This window comes from Leptonychotes weddellii, chromosome 11 (genome assembly GCF_054177405.1).
Source record: "Leptonychotes weddellii isolate Sample4059 chromosome 11, ASM5417740v2, whole genome shotgun sequence".
Lineage (NCBI taxonomy): Eukaryota > Metazoa > Chordata > Mammalia > Carnivora > Phocidae > Leptonychotes > Leptonychotes weddellii.
This window is the reverse complement of record NC_138379.1, coordinates 57220579-57240987: the sequence shown is the minus strand read 5'-3', so window position 1 is coordinate 57240987 and position 20409 is coordinate 57220579. Positions and strand designations below refer to the sequence as shown.

General features: G+C 38.7%; 1 protein-coding gene and 1 long non-coding RNA gene across 2 annotated transcripts in view; one reads left to right on the top strand and one right to left on the bottom strand.

The window, feature by feature from the left end:
- Positions 1-18546, top strand: part of LOC145716244 (uncharacterized) — a 41036-nt gene extending 22490 nt beyond the window's left edge. The window contains exon 4 of the long non-coding RNA XR_014138796.1: positions 18120-18546. This is a non-coding gene — a long non-coding RNA (uncharacterized LOC145716244). The remainder of the gene's footprint in view (positions 1-18119) is intronic.
- Positions 1-20409, bottom strand: part of CCDC83 (coiled-coil domain containing 83) — a 46972-nt gene that overhangs the window by 22646 nt on the left and 3917 nt on the right. The window contains exons 2-5 of the mRNA XM_031031120.2: positions 17867-17989; positions 9992-10076; positions 3863-4025; positions 226-393 (exon numbers count right to left, since the gene is read on the bottom strand). Coding sequence (XP_030886980.1) covers positions 226-393; positions 3863-4025; positions 9992-10076; positions 17867-17961 — 511 coding nt within the window. The 5' untranslated portion in view covers positions 17962-17989. The remainder of the gene's footprint in view (positions 1-225; positions 394-3862; positions 4026-9991; positions 10077-17866; positions 17990-20409) is intronic.

The following is a 20409-nucleotide window of genomic DNA, read 5'->3' as shown; positions in this document are numbered from 1 at the left end:
GAGGGCACGTTCTGCATGGAGCACTGGGTGTTGTGCACGAACAATGAATCATGGAACACTTCATCTAGAACTAATGATGTAATGTATGGGGATTAACATAAGAATAAAAAAAAAAAGAAAAAAAAAAAAAAGAATGATTTAGGGAGTACACATTTTTCTCTTCTACAAAAGGGCTGCTCTCCAAAGATTTTCTATTGAATTTGAACTAGCTTTGTCACAACTGACCTGACATTTTCTCTGCATTTTCTTTAACTCTATTGATGTCATTCTGCAAGGAGGTAATGAGTTTAGCATGTTGTTCACTCCCTACATTCTTGTATTCTTCCCAGTATTCCTTTTCACTGAGTTTCTCAAGAAATAGTTTCTCGGCGTTATTTATTTGCACGCGCATATCTGTTGAGAGAAAATCAAGACACCATGTCATTGCCATTGTTCTTGCAACCATGATACATTGCAATCCGATTTTATGAAGTTAAGGTCTGAAAGGCCTGCTACTAAAATGCTGTTAACTCATAAATATAATTTTTTATCTACAATGAAAGGAAATCTAAACTATTTCAACTATTGTTTATCCCTCATGATGCATAATCCAAGTAAAATTAAGCTTCCAATTATAAAATAGATGTGTGATTTTAGGCTGTGACTGATAGGTTAATAGACTACCTATATGCCTAGGAACCCACAAGCTTAAATTATTCCCATGGTAGCTTGATAAGTGTCCTATTTTGTACATTATATCACATAGACTTTTTATTAATAAATTGTCACTTTTCTGACCATTGTGCCTCTGGGCAAAGCGAGTTCAATATATATCCTGTGCTGTCCCTGGCAACCATTTTTGTAAATAAATAGGTTGCTTCCATCATCTAAAGTTCAGTGTTTGGGACAGGACATTCCCTTGTGTGAAATGATACCATACAACAGTAATCTCAACATGTCTTCCCTGGTCCCTGCTTACAAACGCCTTCAGAGTGAAAGATAAATTCTCTAGTAAAAAATGTACAAATACTGAGCTGTGTCACCCATATAAACCTTCAGTTTGCCCTGGGGCACTTGCTAAACATGATATTCTACTCCATCTTTAGGCTGGGTCTCATGCTTCTAGATATTTTGGAACTGGAAGTACTACAAGGAGCAGGGTACATTGAACTTAATGGCCCTTTGGCTCAGTGCCACACACCATCTTGTCTGAGAGCTCCCTGAAGGCAAAACCACATCTTATTCTTCTCAACAAAACCAGCACTTAGCACAGAGTCTGGCAATTAGTTGGTGCTCAATAAATGTTTATGGAATGGCTGAAGCATTGCAATCAGGCAGGGGGAATGTTCTTGAATATATAGGAGTCCAGAAGGACTCCAGACATGTCTTTTTCCAAGGCTGTAAATAAGATCATGTATTTTTAAATCCCTTAATAAATGACACTTGCTATTGCCATTAAACAATGAATACCGCTGTAACCTGCCCGATGAGCTGCCCTCCTATCTGCTTAGACGGCTGCTGTCTCAGCCCTGTACCACAGTGAGCCTTTGAGGGAGGGTTGCTTACTGTCACTGAAGTCTTTGAAAGAGAGGTCCATGTCGTGGCTGTTGTTCTACTTTGCCAGAGCCCATGTCCTGCCCCTTCTCCTACCCCTTGTCAAATACGTAGGCCAATTACAGTGGCCCCTTCTCCTGGCTGTAGGGATTTGTCCAGTGGGGAGCATGTGTCTCAAGCTAGGCACATGCTCAGAGGCCTTCCCTAGACACACATTCACTGAAACCGGTGGAAAACATGTCTCTTTTGTCTCCATTTGGAGGTAAAGAGGATGTAAAGTGAGAAGTGTCCATGGTCTGAGTTCCAGCCTCATGAGGACAACAGCCTCAGAAAAAGGAGCCAACTTTCGGGGGCAAGACAGAGAGAAAAGAGGGGTAAGAGACAGAGGAGGGGGATGGCGGGGGGAGAGAAGGAGGGAGAGGCAGAGGAGATTTAAAAAAAAGAAAAATGCTGAGGGCGCCTGGGTGGCTCAGTTGGTTAAGCGACTGCCTTCAGCTCAGGTCATGATCCCGGGGTCCTGGGATCGAGTCCCGCATTGGGCTCCCTGCTCTGCGGGAAGCCTGCTTCTCCTTCTCCCACTCCCCCTGCTTGTGTTCCCTCTCTCGCTGTGTCTCTCTCTGTCAAATAAATAAATAAAAGCTTTAAAAAAAAAAAAAGAAAAATGCTGAGATCTGACAGCACGTGAGGCTCTGGGTCCAGGTCCAGAGCACCCTGCCTTTTTTCTGTTTGGTTTTATGAAAAAATTAACACCCTCTTTATGTTTAGGCTAGTTTGGGTTAAGTTTTTATCCAGGCAACTGAAGAGTCCTAAATAAAAGGTGAAAAAAAGCGGTTACATCAGTCTTTCTCGAATCTTCCTGTGCATAGGAATCCCCCAGGATCTTGTCCCAGGGCAGATTCTAAGTCAGTAGACCTGGATGGGCCTGAGATTCTGTACTGCAACAAGCTGCCAAATGAAGCTGCCGCCGCTGCTCCCCAAACCCAGTCAGGTTACAGTGACTCCCTGGGACTAACAGAACAGCCTCACAAAGCCTTTTCCCATCCGCCTGTCCTCCGGCTTTCCCTCCCTCCCTCGGCATCTGCGGACTCCTCTTGTCCTTGGGCCACTGCACATGCCCAGGCCTCCTCTGCTGTGCTCGGTCACCCAGCTTGGCCCCAGTTGTGCATGACACACACGTCCCAGCACTCAGCCCAAACTGTAAACAGGCACACCTCGGCTAGCTGGGCCTATTTCCCTGCAAAGGCAGTTTAGTGAGCACATCTGAGTATCCTCTGTGGTCTCACTCCCATCTCAAGGGACTTATTAAAGTCCTCCTTCCAAACATAAACAGAAGTCTCCTGGAGAGGCGCCCTGCAAAATACAGTATCTACCACCTCATGACATCACCGCTGCCCATCAAGGGACGGGCCAGAACAGGCTTCTGGGAACAGTTGTGGAGACCCCTAAAAATGAAGTTTGCTGATTGATGGTTGACCTTGGCAACTATTTCATTCAAAACCACAAATATTTACAGATGGTGTGCTTGCTCTGTGTAAAGTGCTTGGGTCGGTAGGCTCTCTGAACTACTTGGAGAAATTCAGGGAATCTAGTCCTCATTTTGACTCCCAGCTCCTAGTACTGCTTCCTGAGAACACTCACATCTCTTCCCCAAGTTTTCCGGCTTCCTAGCTAGATGGTATGTATAGAGGTCCTGGCAAAAGTGGCTTGGGAAATCTTAGCAGCAAATTTAGGATAAAGGAATGAAAATTTTTTTTTAAAGGAATGCATGTGTTAAAACGATGTATGACTTAACCCTAGGGACCGTGGTATTTCCTAAGTCCATGGCAAGAGAGGTCATGCTCTTTCATCTTCTGCACCTAGCATCATTTCTGTCCATGTCCTCCAACCTTCCCCCTTGCCAACTCTCATGCCTCTTGCCCCACCGAAATGGGGGGCTTAGCTCCCTTAATGATACTGGTGTGGGGGGGCAGCTTCATGGCAATATTCACCCTGTTCCCAAGTCTGAACTGAGTTGGAAGCCAAAGAAGCTGCCAGACAAGAGAATTTCCCCAAAGAAAGAACAAATCCCCCCTGTGAGGACTTCAGGGTGGTAGCTAGCAGGCTGTTGTCTGGTGTCAAGAGCCAGGTGGTTTTCCTCTGCCTTGTTTTTGATCAGTGCCCTTCTTCTTCCTCCTCACTTGGCTCTAGTAGCTCTGCCCACTTGTTACTTCCCTCTCCTGCCCATTTATACACACGTGTGTGTGCCTGCGGTGGTAATGCTCTCATCTGAACATATTAGGGGACAAAAGCATGAACACATTCAAGAAATAACTTTAAGTTCCTAAGTCACCTTTCAAGTTTTCTTCCTGGTCTCTTTCAAACTTCCATTTTTCCTTCATTGCTTTTTCAACATCTTCTCTTGTTACAGCTGGTAACCCGTCTGACTTCTCTTCACTCAGCTCCTTTAGTAGGTTCCGTATGTGCCAAGTCTGTTCATCCTTCAAGCGTTTGTTCTGTCGTGAAAATCAACAGTATGTAACTGCATCTGCTCAAGTATTTACCTTGACTTGCCTCAAAACCGATTCACACACTGAGGCTTGCAAAGTGAGAAAAAACCATTTAATGAAATAAGTTTATACAGTATCTCTAAGAGCTTATGGAACATGGAAGATGCAAAGTAAAATTAAACCCATCAACACAGTAACTAATGGATAGAAAGTTACGTTTAAAAAATTGTGTTATTAACCTCCCAGTCTATCACCCTAGGCAACAATCGCCTCAAAATCAACTCCAGCTCTAAAATAGGCAAAAAAAATCCAAAGATAGTGATCATTTAAAAAACAGTGAACATTAAAGTTAGACCTTGGAGGCTGATTTCTTCAGTCTCCCACTAAAACCTTCTTCTCCAGCGATCGTCACTCATTTGGTCAGTATTTATGAAGCATCTACCAGGCGGTCATCTAGACATTAAGAATACATCAGTGAACACTATATACAAAACACAGTGGCCCCTTCTCTTAGCCATAGGGTTTTGTCCAGGGGAAGCATGTGTCTCAAGCTAGGCACATGCTCAGAGGCCTTCCCTGGAAATACACTGAAACTGGTGGAAAACATGTCTGTTTTGTCTCCATTTTGAGGTTAAAAGGATGTAAGGTGAGGGGTGTCCATTGTCAGAGTTCCAGCCTCATGGGGACAATAGCCTTAGAAAAAGGATGCTTCCGTTGCAAAGATAAAAAATTAACCCAAAGTAGCCTAAGCATGAAGAGGATGTTAATTTTTTCACATAACCAAAAGGAAAAGGCAGGGTGCTACACCTGGCCCAGAGCCTCACGTGCTGTTGGATCTCAGCTTTTTCAAATTTTTAAAAATCTGCTCTCCCCCCCTTCTCTCTCATCCCCTCTCCTCCTCTGCTCCCTTCTTCCCCCCTTATCCCTCTTTCCTCTCTGTCATCCCCATGAAAGTTGGCTCCTTTGTAAAATGGTACAGCTACTCTGTTAAAAAGGATGCCAATTTCTTATAAACATTTGCTTACCATACAACTGAGCTCTTAGGCATTTATCTCAGAGAAATGAAAGCTTATATTCACATAAAAACCTGCACACAAATGTTTCTAAAAGCTGTATTTATCATAGCCAAATACGGAAAACAACTCGCTTGTCTTTCAATAGGTAAATGGTTAAATAAATTGTGGTACATCCATATCACAAAATAAAAATGAATAAAAGGAACCAACTAATGATACATGCAGCAAACTGTATCTCCAGAGAATTATGCTGAATGAAAAAAGTCAATCCCCAAAGATTACTTACAAAGATTAATTACTAGTAAGCTATTTATATAATATTCTTAGAACAGCAAAATTATAAATATGGAGAACAGATTAATGGTTGCTAGGAGTTAATGAAGGGGTGGAATTGGGAGGGAGTGAGTGGCTGTAAAAGGACAATATGAGAGATGTTTATATTGATGGAAACGTTCTGTGTCTTGACTGTATCAATGTCAATATTGTTAATGTTAATATCCTACTTGTGATATTATACTATATTCCTGTAATATGTTATAGGAAACCAGGTTATGGTTACACAGGATCTCTCTGTATTATTTCTTATAACTGCATGCCAATCGATAATTATTTCAAAAAAGTTCAATTTAAAAAATCAAGGTCAATCAATATTAGCAACTGATAAACAATATATTGCTCTTTCATCAATTCTCAAATGTTCCATTTTCTTGAATGAAATAAATTCAAGTTTTGTTTTCTTATAAATAAATGGAATTACTTTGGCTTGACATGAGTTATTTGAAAATGAAATATTTGTAGAAACTTGAATAATACCAATGGAACTATCCCTTGCCAAACTATTGCACTAATACTTTTTCCACATATGGACTTTTCCACTTATTTTTGTTAGAAGTGGAAAATTCCTTTATCAAGTATAATCTGAATACTAAATAAATCTTTATCTGATTTTATTTATGTTAGCTAATGTTAGTAAGGCGACAATCACCTCAAAATCAACTCCAGCTCTAAAATAGGCAAAAAAATGCAAAGATAGTGATCATTTAAAAACCACTACATATAATTCATAAAGAAATAATGTGTAATCAATCAACAAATTTTTCTCTTACTTTCCATACTTAGCACAATACTTGTCAAAGTGAATGCAGTCCTCTTTGATCAAACTTTTAACACATTGACTGTTCTTTTCAAACATATGATATTTTCATTTGTAAATTAAAATAGTATCATATGTCCTAAAAATGTAATTGAATGTTGCATAAATATGACTAAATCACAATTTGCATTATATGTAAATTTAATAACATCCATATTAAACTTCCCAAATCTCATAATGAATTTCAAATGGATGGGAAATGTGATTGACAACATGTTACAAAATTCACTATATCTGAAAAATTATTTTGAGTGATATATTGAAATACAGTTTAGTTAGCTATATTCACCAATGTGTTAAAGAAGAGACAGTTATCCTATAAAGTAGACAACTCTTATCCAAAGTAAGAATAATTGTCACACTATCAAATAGAAGAAAGGAGTTTCAATAAATAAACTACAAAGAAAGGACTGATTTTGTTTTGTTATAAGGCTATCTCATGAACTTTACCTTTTTAAGTCTTTAAGATTCACAGGAGCAAGAACAGAAGTTGCCAAGATAGTACATAGATTTCTCCCTTACTATTTTCCTGCTTTCCCCAACAATGACATATAACCACAGCACATTATCAAACCGGAGAAATGGACATTGGTACAATGTTATTAAGTAAATTAGAGACTTTATTTGGATTTCCTCAGTTTTTACATGTGCTCATTTTAATTTTCTTGTGTGGGTATAAGTATTATGAAAATTTGTCATATATATATATATATATACACACACACACACACATATATATATATGTATATATGAGAATTACCACCATATAGATGGCATTTGAAGTTGTGTTAAGTAAGATCTTTAGAGTTAAAGAGAAGAGTTGAGATCAGAACCCTGGAAAATACTAATTTAGGGGTGGGTCCAGGAAAAGAGCAATGAGTGAAAAACAAGGAATGGTTGGTGAATAGGGGGGAATATTAAGGGAGAGTGATGTCCTGGCAGCCAAAGAGTTTCAAGATGACAGGGATGACCGCTGAAGGCCAGAGGGGTAAAGTGAGGACTATAAAGAGGCCATTGGACCCAGCTACTTGGTCATTAATAACTTCTGCCCTAGTAGTTGTGGTGGAACAGGAGTGAAAGAATGAACCAGAGGTAAGGAAGTGGACACAGTGAACTATGAAATGTCTAATGAGGTAAGTGGAGCAGTGAATGCAAACAGAACAGTCCAAATAAAACTCATACAAAGGAAGAGATGATATGTAGGAAGGAAGAGGGGTATTTCTGATTTTGCCCTAACTGAAAAGTATGTCTTGCTAATGAGTCATGTTTAACTTAGCAATTAAATATCCATGACCTCAAAAATTTTTCCTTCCACTGGTGTTAGTGTGAATCAACTCAATAAATATTTATTGAACACCCACACATGCTGGGCCCTTCTGGAGAAACAAAGGTAAGTAAGATTTGACTGCTGCTGCCTAAAGAGCTTTCAGTTTAATAATAGTGCTTTCAAATTAATAATAACATTTGTATGTAGCATTCCAGCTTAGTTTGGGTGAATGAAAAGGAGCTAGCCAAGAGAAGAGCATTCCCGGAAGATGAAACAGCCTGCATAAATGTACAATAACGAGCGAGACTGGGTTTTCTTTTTTTTTTTTTAAAGATTTTATTTATTTATTTGAGAGAGAGAATGAGAAAGAAAGAGCATGAGAGGGGGGAGGGTCAGAGGGAGAAGCAGACTCCCCGCTGAGCAGGGAGCCCGATGTGGGACTCGATCCCGGGACTCCAGGATCATGACCTGAGCCCAAGGCAGTCGCTTAACCAACTGAGCCACCCAGGCGCCCAAGACTGGGTTTTCCAAGATTTAAAAGAAGCAAGTGGTAAACAGATAAGGTTAGAGAGGTGAGCAGAGGTCAGATTTTGTAGGGCCTCAAAGACTTTAGTAAAGAGCATGGATTTAATTTTCTGTACAGTAGGAAGCCACTGTAGGGTTTTAAGCACTGAAAGATTTACAGTATTTGAAAGGTTGCACCTTGGAAAATGTACTGAATTAAAGAAGGATGGGTAAGAGATGGTGGCGGCTTAAACTGGGGCAGTAACAGCATAAATGGAAAGAAACAGATACATACAGTGGGAGCTAGAGTCTGTCTCTCCATGCTCCTCACTGCTGGGTCCACTGATGACCCCAAAAGAAGACATAGGCCTATCCCATTCTTAGGTGAATCCTCATGAAAATAAGAATTTTGTTTCTGGCTTCAAATGAGGGGCTATGGGAAAGCGATTCTTCAGTCCTGGTCTGTTGTCCTTTCCACAACCAAATGGAAGTCCAAGGCTGACCCAGGAAGTCCCAGTGGTGACCCCTGGGCTATGTGGATTGGTCCCTTGATGGCAGCTCACTCCTCTCCCATGCTGTGGATCTCATCATGTGGAACTGCATCCCAGCACCTAGACCAAAGTTCCCCTTTCCATTCTCATCCACAGACCCGAGTTTCTGTTTGAGTCTGATAAACAGACTTTAGTGACTGATCCTGGAGAATCATGAGAATGTCAGGGTCACAGTTATATCACCACCATGGCATGTCTGGCCCAATAAATGTTGCTGAATGAATGGCCAAATTAGCCCTATTTGGAAGACAGGAATGCCCATGCTATAGGAGGGAAACTGAGCCTCCTACCAGTTTGGGCCAAAATGATACCAGCACTAAGTTGTACAGTCAGGATGTAAACTCAGGTCTCTGACCCCAGACTCCATTAAAACTTGTAGATATAGGGGCGCCTGGGTGGCTCAGTCGTTAAGCGTCTGCCTTCGGCTCAGGTCATGATCCCAGGGTCCTGGGATCGAGCCCCACATCAGGCTCCCTGCTCAACGGGAAGCCTGCTTCTCCCTCTCCCACTCCCCCCGCTTGTGTTCCTGTTCTCGCTGTCTCTCTTTCTGTCAGATAAATAAATAAAATCTTTAAAAAAAAAACAACTTGTAGATATAGTCATTTTAGACAAAAGCCAAATAAAACAGTTAACTGTGGAAGTTTTAGAGTCCATATAAATGCTTTAATAGGGAATAGTGTCAGTATTTCCTCATTTATGAGACACCTTAAGGGATAAGTTGTGTTAATTATCACTTACTGCTTCCAAACTGTATTTCTGCCAGTCTTTAGTCATGATGGTCATATACAGCATGGCTTTGATGTTCATTTTAATCTGATTTTATAAAAACAATATATCATCTTAAACATTAAATGAGTCACTTTAACAATTGAGATTATACTTTTCAAATAATATTTACATAAGCACCCTCTGAAAATCTAAAAACAAAAAGATACAGAAATTAAAAACAGAGAACCAATGTTTTATACTTTGGCTAAATAAGAAGTTAAAAGATAAATGTGATTTCAGAGCCTTAAAATTTTGAACATAAGATTCAGGGTCATCATGATCTAAATAACACAGATCAAGCTGACTTCCTTTGACATGGTAATTAATATAATAGGAACAGCAGTGCCCTCTAGCCTTAAATGTACCAAAAACTAAGATTGTAAATTAATCAATTCCAAGCACTAAAGAATTTCCTAGAATACATGTCATCATAATTCACAATTTTTAAGGCATTTGTGTAAATGTTTAATAACTAGATATAAGCTTTATTTTTTTAATTTTTTAAGATTTTATTTATTTATTTGTCAGAGAGACAGAGTGCACAAGGAAGGGGAATGGCAGGCAGAGGGAGAAGCAGGCTCCCCGCTGAGCAAGGAGCCCGATGTGAGAATCGATCCCAGGACCCTGGGATCATGACCTGAACCGAAGGCAGATGCTTAACTCACCAAGCCAGCCAGGTGCCCCTAGATATAAGCTTTAAATGTTATACTTACTCTTTCATGATACTTTTGGTTCTTTTCTCTAAGTCTCCTTATTTGAGCCATAAATCGTTCTACTGCATTTTCTTTTATTTGACAGCTGATAATAAACAAAGATGTGTTACAATTACTTATCAAGGAAAATTAATGAGAAACAAATTTAAAAATTAAACTATTTAGATTGAAATAAAGTATTAAATATATTATAAAAACCCATTTAAGGATAAGATACCTTCTTAAGTGATTTTTTTGTGTGTGTTTCTGAGTATATTTGACACCCTAAAATATATATTGGAGAGGTAACTTCAAGTTTTTTTCCTAAATCAATCCCCATTTGCATTTCACAGTCATAATTTTTATACTTTCTAATTATCTATAAATAATTCAGCTTAAAGGGAGCATAGGGAAGCGCACACAGAAAACATGCTTTCTAGAATTCTAAAAAATTCAGACAAAAATAACAAAACAAAGACTTTATAAGGGCAGGCACATCTTCTTGAAATAGTAAGATAAATGAGGCATACCTTTGGTTCAAGTTCGTTAGTATGCCATCTCTTCTATAAATAATAAAAGCTTTCCTGACACAAACACATTTCTTTAATACCCAACAAGATTTGTTGAGCATCTGTCAGGTACAAAGGAGAGATAGAACAGTGCAGAAAGACTTTGGTATAGGCCGTTTGACAGCTATTTGAAGTGCTAAGTATATCTCTATCTCTCTTTTACCCAGCAAATCTTGTAACTTTAAATCTGAGACCAAAGTAACACAATGGAAACAGCTCTGCATAAGTACCTTGCCTCAATTAAAACAAAACAAAATAAAAATACAGCACCTCTATGGTGTAGTGAACAGAGAGGTCGTTACAGAATGAGAAACTCTTGTTTGCCATCTTGTCCCTGTCACTTCTCACCTGTATGATCTCAGGCAAGTCACTTCTCTGAGCATCAGTTTCCAAGCTATCAGTGGTGATAACAGTACCTAGCTCTAATCCTATAAGGATTAAAATAAGAAATTGCATGTGAATGTTTCTAGCATAAAGTAAGTGCTTAGTAAATTTCAGTTGAATTTGAATCTTATATCAGTCCTGCTTCTCCACTAACTGCCTAAGGACTCTCACCCTAGTTAGGCTGTGGCTTACTCCTCTGTAGGTAAGACAATTGAAGGGGAAGACCTCGATACTGTTTCAGTTCCAAAATTCTGCAGTTTACATTGATCATTGTTCCCTTTCATGCAGTCACACAGACAACACATAACAGCACGTACAAGATTCAATGAGCCGCTGCTCTGTGCCCAGTATTGTTTATGGCATTATGGAGTTGGTGTTGAACAAGACCTCCATGACCCTTGCCTGCAAGGAGCTTACAGTTTACTAGACAATGAAGAAGTAAACACCCAAACATACTACTTACCCATTGTTATGGGGGAAATAGCAGGCTATGACAGGGGTAGTAAATGGAAGGGACTACTATAAACAGGGTGGTTTCCACACAGTAGTAGGTATAAACCATCTTTTTACTTCTCACCTAAAGCTTAGATGTGGGGGCGCCTGGGTGGGTCAGTCGGTTAAGCATCTGCCTTCGGCTTGGGTCATGATCCCAGGGTCCTGGGATGGAGCCCCACGTCGGGCTCCCTGCTCAGTGGGAAGTCTGTTTCTCTCTCTCCCTCTGCTGCTCCCCCTGCTTGTGCTCTCTCTCTCTCTGTCAAATAGATAAATAAAATCTTAAAAAAAATAAAGCTTAGGTGTGCAAAAATTCTGAAGGAGTGCCTTCTCTAGCTACCATTTTTAAGGAGAAAAAATATTGTAAATGAGAATTATCTGAGAAAGGCCTATGCAAATATATGAAAACTATGCAATTTCTGCAATTATAAATATGGTAACCTAATTCATTCTCTGCATGGGCGAAGCAGGCAAATGAATCTCAAGTATATGGTGTCCCTTGGAGACCAAGTCTTTGTGTGGTCTGGTTAATAGACTTACTCCTGGCTTCAGCTGAGAGGCTTCCTTGGTGATGACTGAGCATGCAAAATGGGTCTGGAGACTCCACCCAGCCCCAACCCCAGATACTGCATGGCACACACTTATACTAAAAAAATTATTTCTCATTTATTTGAAAATCAAATTTAATTTGGCATTGTATAATTTTATTTGCTGTACCTGGCAAGCTGGCACTTAAGTCTACCACCCCTCCGCTCATAGCAGTTAGGAGCAAATGACCTGGGGCTTTGTCTCGTGTTCCTTGGGAGCAGTTCAGAAAGATCTGAGTGGCACCAGCAGGCCTCAGGGGCAATTCTGAGGTGCCCTAAAGGTTTTGGTGGCTTCGTTGCTCCAGTTGTGGCTCACATGGTAGTTGTAGGTCTAAGTTAGCTGAGCCTTTCCTTGGAATTTACTTCAACCTCCATGGGTCTCATGAAGATGAAACTGAACTTCAGAACTCCACACTATCAGCCACTTGGGAATTCGAGCTTCACTGTTTTCTATATACTTTTTCCTTTTCAGATCTCCCTCAGATGCCATTGTACGCACATGTCACACTAAATATTGAAGCAAGTGGGATGATAAGCCAATGAGATAATATATATTAATGTGGTTCGAAAAGGATACACACTATTCTAAAGCACAGTGATAGGAAATGGTTAGTAATACAACAGGTCACCTTTTCCCTTCCCTCTCTGTATTACTAAGATGTTACTAATGTGTCAACTTTCTCCCTCCAGGCAATTTCACTGAAAATTCAGAGAAGGAAAACAAATAAATCTGGATTTTTTTTTTTTTTTTTAGAGAGAGAGAGAGAGTGAGAGCATGGGGTGGGAGGGGTAGAGGGAGAGGGAGAGAAAGACTCAGTGCAGAGTCTGACATGGGGCTCGATCTCATGACCCCAAGATCACGACCTGAGCTGAAACCAAGAGACAGATGCTTCATGACTGTGCCACCCAGGGGACCCTAAATTTGGATTTTTAAAAAGAATTTATACTTTTATCTATTTTTTTTTAAAGATTTTATTTATTTATTTGAGACAGAGAGAATGAGAGACAGAGAGCATGAGAGGGAAGAGGGTCAGAGGGAGAAGCAGACTCCCCGCCGAGCAGGGAGCCCGATGCGGGACTCGATCCCGGGACTCCAGGATCATGACCTGAGCCGAAGGCAGTTGCTTAACCAACTGAGCCACCCAGGCGCCCCTACTTTTATCTATTTTTTAACCTATAATCATAATCACACCTATTTCTATATTCATACTCATTGTAGAAAACTGGGGGAAAAACAAGTATAAAGGAAGAAATTAAAACCACCTTTACCTAGAGATGATGATTACTTTATAGATTTAGCATTGGCAGTCTCAGCTCTTCACAAACAACCATAGAGGATCATGACTTTATCTTTTGGGGATAGATTAAAAACATGTTTAGTTGTTCAGAAATCATTGACTACCTACTATGTTCTCCCAGCTCTTTGTTAGATAAGATTGTATAAGAGAATTATAAGATGCTGCCAGGGGATCCTTGGACAATCCTTTCTCAGAAAGTGAGGGGGATGTTTTGGCTATTGGTCATGTGACAAAAGTTCTGTCACCTGGGAACACATGCAATGAGTCAAGTGTCCCTAACAGAGTGACAGTGTAAAGCAAGGCCTTGACTGTTCCAGTCCACAAGATTATTTATTTAGTCTTAACAGGGAGAACAAAAGCATGAGATGTTCAATTTATATCTTGCACTAGATCATGAGAATTTTTAAATGTTTGTCTCTTTGTAAACCTCTGTGAAAGAACAGAAATACTGGCCTCTGACTGACCTAGAAGAGAAAGAAACAATTGTATCTGGATGTCACCAACGTAAACCATAGGAGCAAATTAGAGACCAGATTGTATTCACAGAGCCTGAGTTTTTGTCCTACTCTCCAAAGATGAGACGAGGGAAGTTTTCGGTTACGCTGACAAATGAGGGCAGGTGGTTTCTGGTTATAACTTAATGTCTCAAGTAGAAAATAAAGGGGAACTTTGTTAAAATTCCCTTCCCATGCGTGTTTCTCTCTTAGTGTTCTGACCCATTCACTCACTGAAAAGAATAGACAGATAGATTTGGAGTTTCTCAAGGAGAAGGAAATGGATTTTCTCTGAATGTTGTTAAGAATAAATCTTTTAAAGACCAGCGTCACCAGCATCACGGGCTCTGCACATGCAGCCTTTTTCCCCTCCAATAAATAGTTTCCCAGTCCCAAATCCCAAAAGCTTCACGGGGCTTGGCTTATCTCACCCTTACCCATGCCACCAGTCTGCTCTTACCCTCTCTCCCGCACTCTGCCTTCTCTCTGTTCCTGGACTCTGTAAAGCTCTCCCTCACCCCAGCGTCCTTTCCATAAGCCTTTCTCTCCTCCACCCTATGTCTCCATAACACCTGTTCCTCTGCCAGGGATCAGCTCCAAAGTCCCTCCCTCAAACAAGCTTTTCCTGACCTCTCTGACCATATCAAGTCCTTTAGTTAAACTGTTACACAGGACCCTATACTTTTCTTTCATAGTGTCTTAACTGTAGCTATGCAATTTTTTAAAAAAGCTTCAAGTATTTATCTAATGTCTGTCTCCTCTGCCTCATCAAGGCAGGAACTGGGTGGTCTGTTTGCTGTTGTCCCCCAGCACTTGCCTTGGACTTGGTAAACATTCAAGCACTTGTTCAGTAAATGCATGAAGTACATGTTTTTGTTAAAAAATTATTTTTTAAAAATGTTAATTCCAGTATAGTTAGCGTACAGTGTTATATTAGTTTCAGGTGTACAATATAGTGATTCAACAATTCTATACATTACTTAGTGCTCATCATGGTAAGTGTACTCTTAATCCCAATAACCTATTTCACCCATCCCCCCACCCACCTCCCCTCTGGTGACCATCAGTTTGTTCTTTGTAGTTAAGAGTCTGTTTTTGACTTGTGTCTTTTTTTCTTTGTTCATTTGTTTTGTTTCTTAAATCTCACATATGAGTGAAATCATATGGTATTTGTCTTTCTCTGACATTTCACTTAACATTGTACTCTGTAGTTCCATCCATGTTGTTGCAGATGCTAAGATTTCATTCTTTTTTATGGCTGAGTAATATTTCATTAAATTATTTATATATTATTTATATTTATATATAATAATGAGATATAGTTATAATAATATATAATTATATAATTTTATAAATATACAATTATATATATTATGTATAATGAAATATATATATATGCATATCTATATATATTATCCATTCCTCTTTATCCATTCATCTATCGATGGACACCTGGGCTGCTTCCATAGTTTTGCTATTGTAAAGAATGCTGCAATAAACAGGGATGCATGTATCCCTTTGAATTAGTGTTTCTGTATTTTTTGGGTAGTGCAATTACTGAGTCTGTAAGGTAGTTCTATTTTTAACTTTTTGGGGAATCTCCATACTGTTTTCTACATGGCTATATCAGTTTGCATTCCTACCAACAGTTGACGAGGTTCCTTTTTCTTCACATCCTCACCAACACTTATTGTTTCTTGTGTTGTTGATTTTAGCCATTCTGACAGGTGTGAGGTGATACCTCATTGTAGTTTTGATTTGCATTTCCCTGATGATGAGTGATGTCGAGCATCTTCTCATGTGTCTGTTGGCCATCTGGATGTCTTCTTTGGAGAAACGTCTGCTCATGTCTTCTACCAATTTTCAACTGGATGTGTGTGTGTGTGCGTGCGCTGAGTTGTATCAGTTCTTTATATATCTTTATATATCTTATTCTATATGTCATTTGTGAATATCTTCTCCCATTTAGTAGGTTACCTTTTAGTTTTGTTCATCGTTTCTTTTGTTGTGCAGAGCTTTTTATTTTGATGTAGTCCCAATAGTTTATTTTTGCTTCTGTTTCCTTTCCTTCAGGAGACATATCCAGAAAAATGTTGCTATTATTGCTGATGTCAGAAAAATTACTGTCTCTGCTCTCTTCTAGGATTTTTATGGTTTCAGGTCTCACATTTAAGTCCTTAATCCATTTTGAGTTTATTTTTGTGCATGGTGTGAGAAAGTGGCCTAGTGTCATTCTTTTGCATGTGGCTGTGCAGTTTTCTCAACACCATCTATTGAAGAGACTGCTTTTTTTCCATTGGATATTCTTGCCTCCTTTGTCAAAGATTAGTTGACCATATAAGCACGGGTTTATTTCTGGGCTTTCTATTCTGTTCTATTGATCTGTGTGTCTATTTTTGTGCCAATACCATATTGTTTTGATTACTACTGCTTTGTAGTATATCTTGAAATCTGGGATTGTGATATCTCCAGTGTGGTTCTTTTTTAAGATTGCTTTAGCTATTTGGGGTCTTTTGTGGTTCCATACAAAGTTTAGTATTATTTGTTCTAGTTCTGTGGAAAATGCTATTGGTATTTGGATAGGGATTGCATTAAATGTGTAGATTGCTTTAGGTTGTATGGACATTTTAACAATATTTGTTCTTCTAATCCATGTGCATTTGTTTGTGTCACCTACAGTTTCTTTCATCAATGTTTAATAGTTTTCCAAGTACAGGTCTTTTACCTCCTTGGTTAAGTTTATGCCCAGCTAGGGGCGCCTGGGTGGCTTAGTTGTTAAGCATCTGCCTTCGGCTCAGGTCATGATCCCAGGGTCCTGGGATCGAGCCCCACATCAGGCTCTCTGCTCAGCAGGAAGCCTGCTTCTCCCTCTGCCACTCCCCCTGCTTGTGTTCCCTCTCTTGCTGTCTCTCTCTCTCTATCAAATAAATAAAATCTTAAAAAAAAGAAAAAATTATGCCCAGCTATTTTATTCTTTTTGGTGCAATTGTAAATGGGATTGTTTTTCTTAATTTCTCTTTCTGCTACTTCATTATTAGTGTATAGAAATGCAACAGATTTCTGTATATTGACTTTGTATCCTGCGGGTTTCTTGATTTCATTTATCATTTCTAGCAGGTTTTTGGTGGAGTCTTAGGGTTTTCTATATATAGTGTTATATCATCTGCAAATAGTGAAAATTTTACTTCTTCCTTACCAATATGGTTGACTTTTATTTCTTTGTCTTTTCTGATTGCTGTGGCTTGGACTCTGTTGAATAAAGGTGGTGAGAGTGGACATCCTTGTCTTGTACCTGACCTTAGGGGAAAAGCTCTCAGTTTTTCACCACTGAGTATGATGTTAGCTGTGCAGTTTTCATAGATGGATTTTATGACATTGAGGGATGTTCCTTCTAAACCTACTTTGTTGAAGGTTATGAAGTATATTCTTATGTGGAAAAGACTGAAATGAATTCATTCACTCCCTAAGAATTACACATTAAAACACCTACCGTGTGCCAAAAACTGAGGTTCAAGATCTCTCCAGAGATTTACTGTTTATGAATTGGATAAAACATAAACATAGAGTATCTTACCTCTAGTTTTGTCTCCAGCTCCTGGGAGTGAGACACTAGGAAATATTTTTATTAAAAATAATTGCATCATTTGGATTTGGTCTGTAGCCACTGGAGATAATACTCATTGGAATGTCTAGAAATGAAAAATCGTTTGCTCTTCTATAAATGTACATGAACTATTCTATATTGTACTTTAAGAGATAAGTCAGCCAGCTGTTACATACAAACTGCGTATACAGCATGTGGGAAAGTGACCAGTAGAGGGAGAGAGGGAGTCAAAACCACATTAACAAATGCTGTTTCATTGCTACTGCTTGGAATATGTTATAGTCAAAGTTTCAGAAACTTTAAAAAAGATGCACATAGCACAAGAGTGCATTTATGCTTCCAATCTAACTCCAGTCTAGCTCTCTTGACAGCTTTTGAGTACATCACTTTCCATCTGGAGTTACATGAATCTTAACAGTGATTTCCATTTACATATGGGAATGTTTGGATTCCATAATCTAAGCTTACTGGTAGTCTAGAAGTGCTTCACTGGTAGGCAATTTGACTTCTTTGTGTGGCCCATCTTGAATATCCTTTTTATTTGCTTTCGCTGTGTTATCCATTGTGTTGCTTAGTTAGTAAGAAGCATACCTGTTTAGAAAAGAAACAGGGAAAGTAAATAAATTCCGTCTTTGCCCCTCTACTTGTGCTTACTCAAGATGAGGAACTGCTGGGACTTAATTTAAAACTGTTTTTTCCATTCAGATTTCCATGTCCCCAGACCTATCATCCACCACAATGCTGGGACATCACGAATCAGTGGATTCTTGAGTCTGGTAAGTTCCATGTTTGGCCCGGTACAGCATTTCCCCACCCAAAACTTTCTAAGAGACTCATCCCCTTATATTATCCATCTACATCTGTTGTCCCTATCGAGATCTTTTAAGAACAAGGACTAAACTTTTTCAGCAATTTTTTTCTCCGCAGTGTTTGGCAAAGTGCACTGCATGTAGTAGCAGCTCAGGAAATGTCTGTTACTTTTTTTAAATTAAGATAAAACAAAAGCACAACTTTCTATGGGCACCAAGAAACTAGAATCCAAAAGATCAGGTTTGACCAGGGTTGTTATAAAGAGCAAATAAAAGCTCATATTCAAATGTTTTTTAAATGGCTAAGAGGTTTACAAATGAAAAATAATAGTAATAATAATTATTATTAACAGTAACTGCTCATCAGCTATTAATTGCTTTTTAATCAATAATAAAAATTATCAAAAATAATATATTTTAAAAGTAAAAAATTAGGTCCACTATTCACAGATTTTTATAGTAAGCAGGAATAACTCATGGATTTTGTATAGGTACTAAAGTACTTCTTTTCAGATTATATAGTCTTTGGTAACAGATTTTTATCTAATTTCCATTAATCTCAAAAAAATGAGTGCCTAAACTTTAATCAATGTATTAGTAGTTGAGTATGGTAGAAAGAATTTAGCCTTTTTAATGATTTATTTGATGGCTGGAAACTCCATGAGAGTGGGAATGATATAATTCTTGTGCATTAATCTATTTCCCCACCTAGCACAAGTAGATGCACAATAAATTCTTGTCAAATGAAAAAATGGATGGATGAATCAGGGAGACATGTTTTAATCCCAGATCCACCACCTATTGTCAATGTGACCTTGAGTAGGTTACTTAATCTTTTTGAGCTTCAGTTTCATTATCTGTAAAGTGAGAGCAAAAATCTTACTCTAAAAGCCATTGTAAGGATTAAATAAGCTAATATTTTAAGCACCTAGCATAGTGGCTGATATACAGAAAGAGTTTAGTTAAGTATTATGGCCATTTGGTTAAAGCTCCAGATCATGCTTCTTCAAACTCCAGGTACCTATAAAGCAGAGGATGTCTGCTTGCTGCCAAGTATGATGATATGTGGAAAAACTAATCCATGCGGTCTGCTATTGTCAACCTTCATCATTGATTTGGGTCACTGAATCAGCAATCCACATAGATCACTGAGATCCACAGTGGAAAATCTCTCTGAAATGAAATACATTTTCCGAGACCTCGAGCCAGGCTCAGTCTTTGTGTCTCAGACTTTTCCAGCCAAGGGTGTTCATCTCTCTATTCTAACAGATTCGAGTATACCTGAATGCAAACATACTATAACACCTTCCCGCTGAAAAGCACACAGGTGACACAACAGAAAGACTTAGCACATTAGGACAGAATAATATATTAAGTGGTATCTTCTCAGATACGAAAGTATTGTGAACAATTCCATAAACGACACACTAAAATGTGTCATTATACCACCACGATTCACAGAAACTTATCAGCTGAGAAAAAAAGTGCTTTCGTTTTAGATGCAGAGTTGAATTTTAGTATTATTTTCTATTTTAGAATTAGACTTTTTAACTTGACTATTGCGCAAAAAGATAACATGCTGACCAGTGTTTCATTTTACAACAATAAGTTACTATTTAACAGTGATTTTTATTATAAATATTTCATTTAAAAGTTAAAACAAATTCTAACCTTGATCTCTCGTTTTCTTTCTGAGTCATATGGAAGAGATCAAGTGTTACAGTTTCCACCTACAGTACCCACCTGGTGCTGGGGGAAAAATGACCTCATCTTGTTCAATTACCTCAGTTACCTGGCTCTTAGGTTTTCAGTTCTCTGCCTAAAGTATAATTAGTTATGTAACTGCAGCTCATGGAAAAGGACTTTAATAAAATATGAGTGAAAATGTGGATCCATGAAGCACAAATGATTGATGCATAAACTCTATTAATATTCATTGTTTCACATACTTTCCAGAAAATTAATAAGCATTGGCTTGCCCTCTTATTAGATGTATTTTTGCAATGAGCTAATGACTTTACTTCAGAAAGTACTTCTACATTTGATAAGGTCCTACAAGCAGTGGGAGTTTCATAAACATTTACAAGGATTTACAGTTCCTGACCATCTAGAGGATTTCTAACTCTGCAAAGGGTGAGCATCATAGAAAAAAAATTTCACAAAGTAACATAATTATCTTCCAGGCAGGTTTCACATAGACTA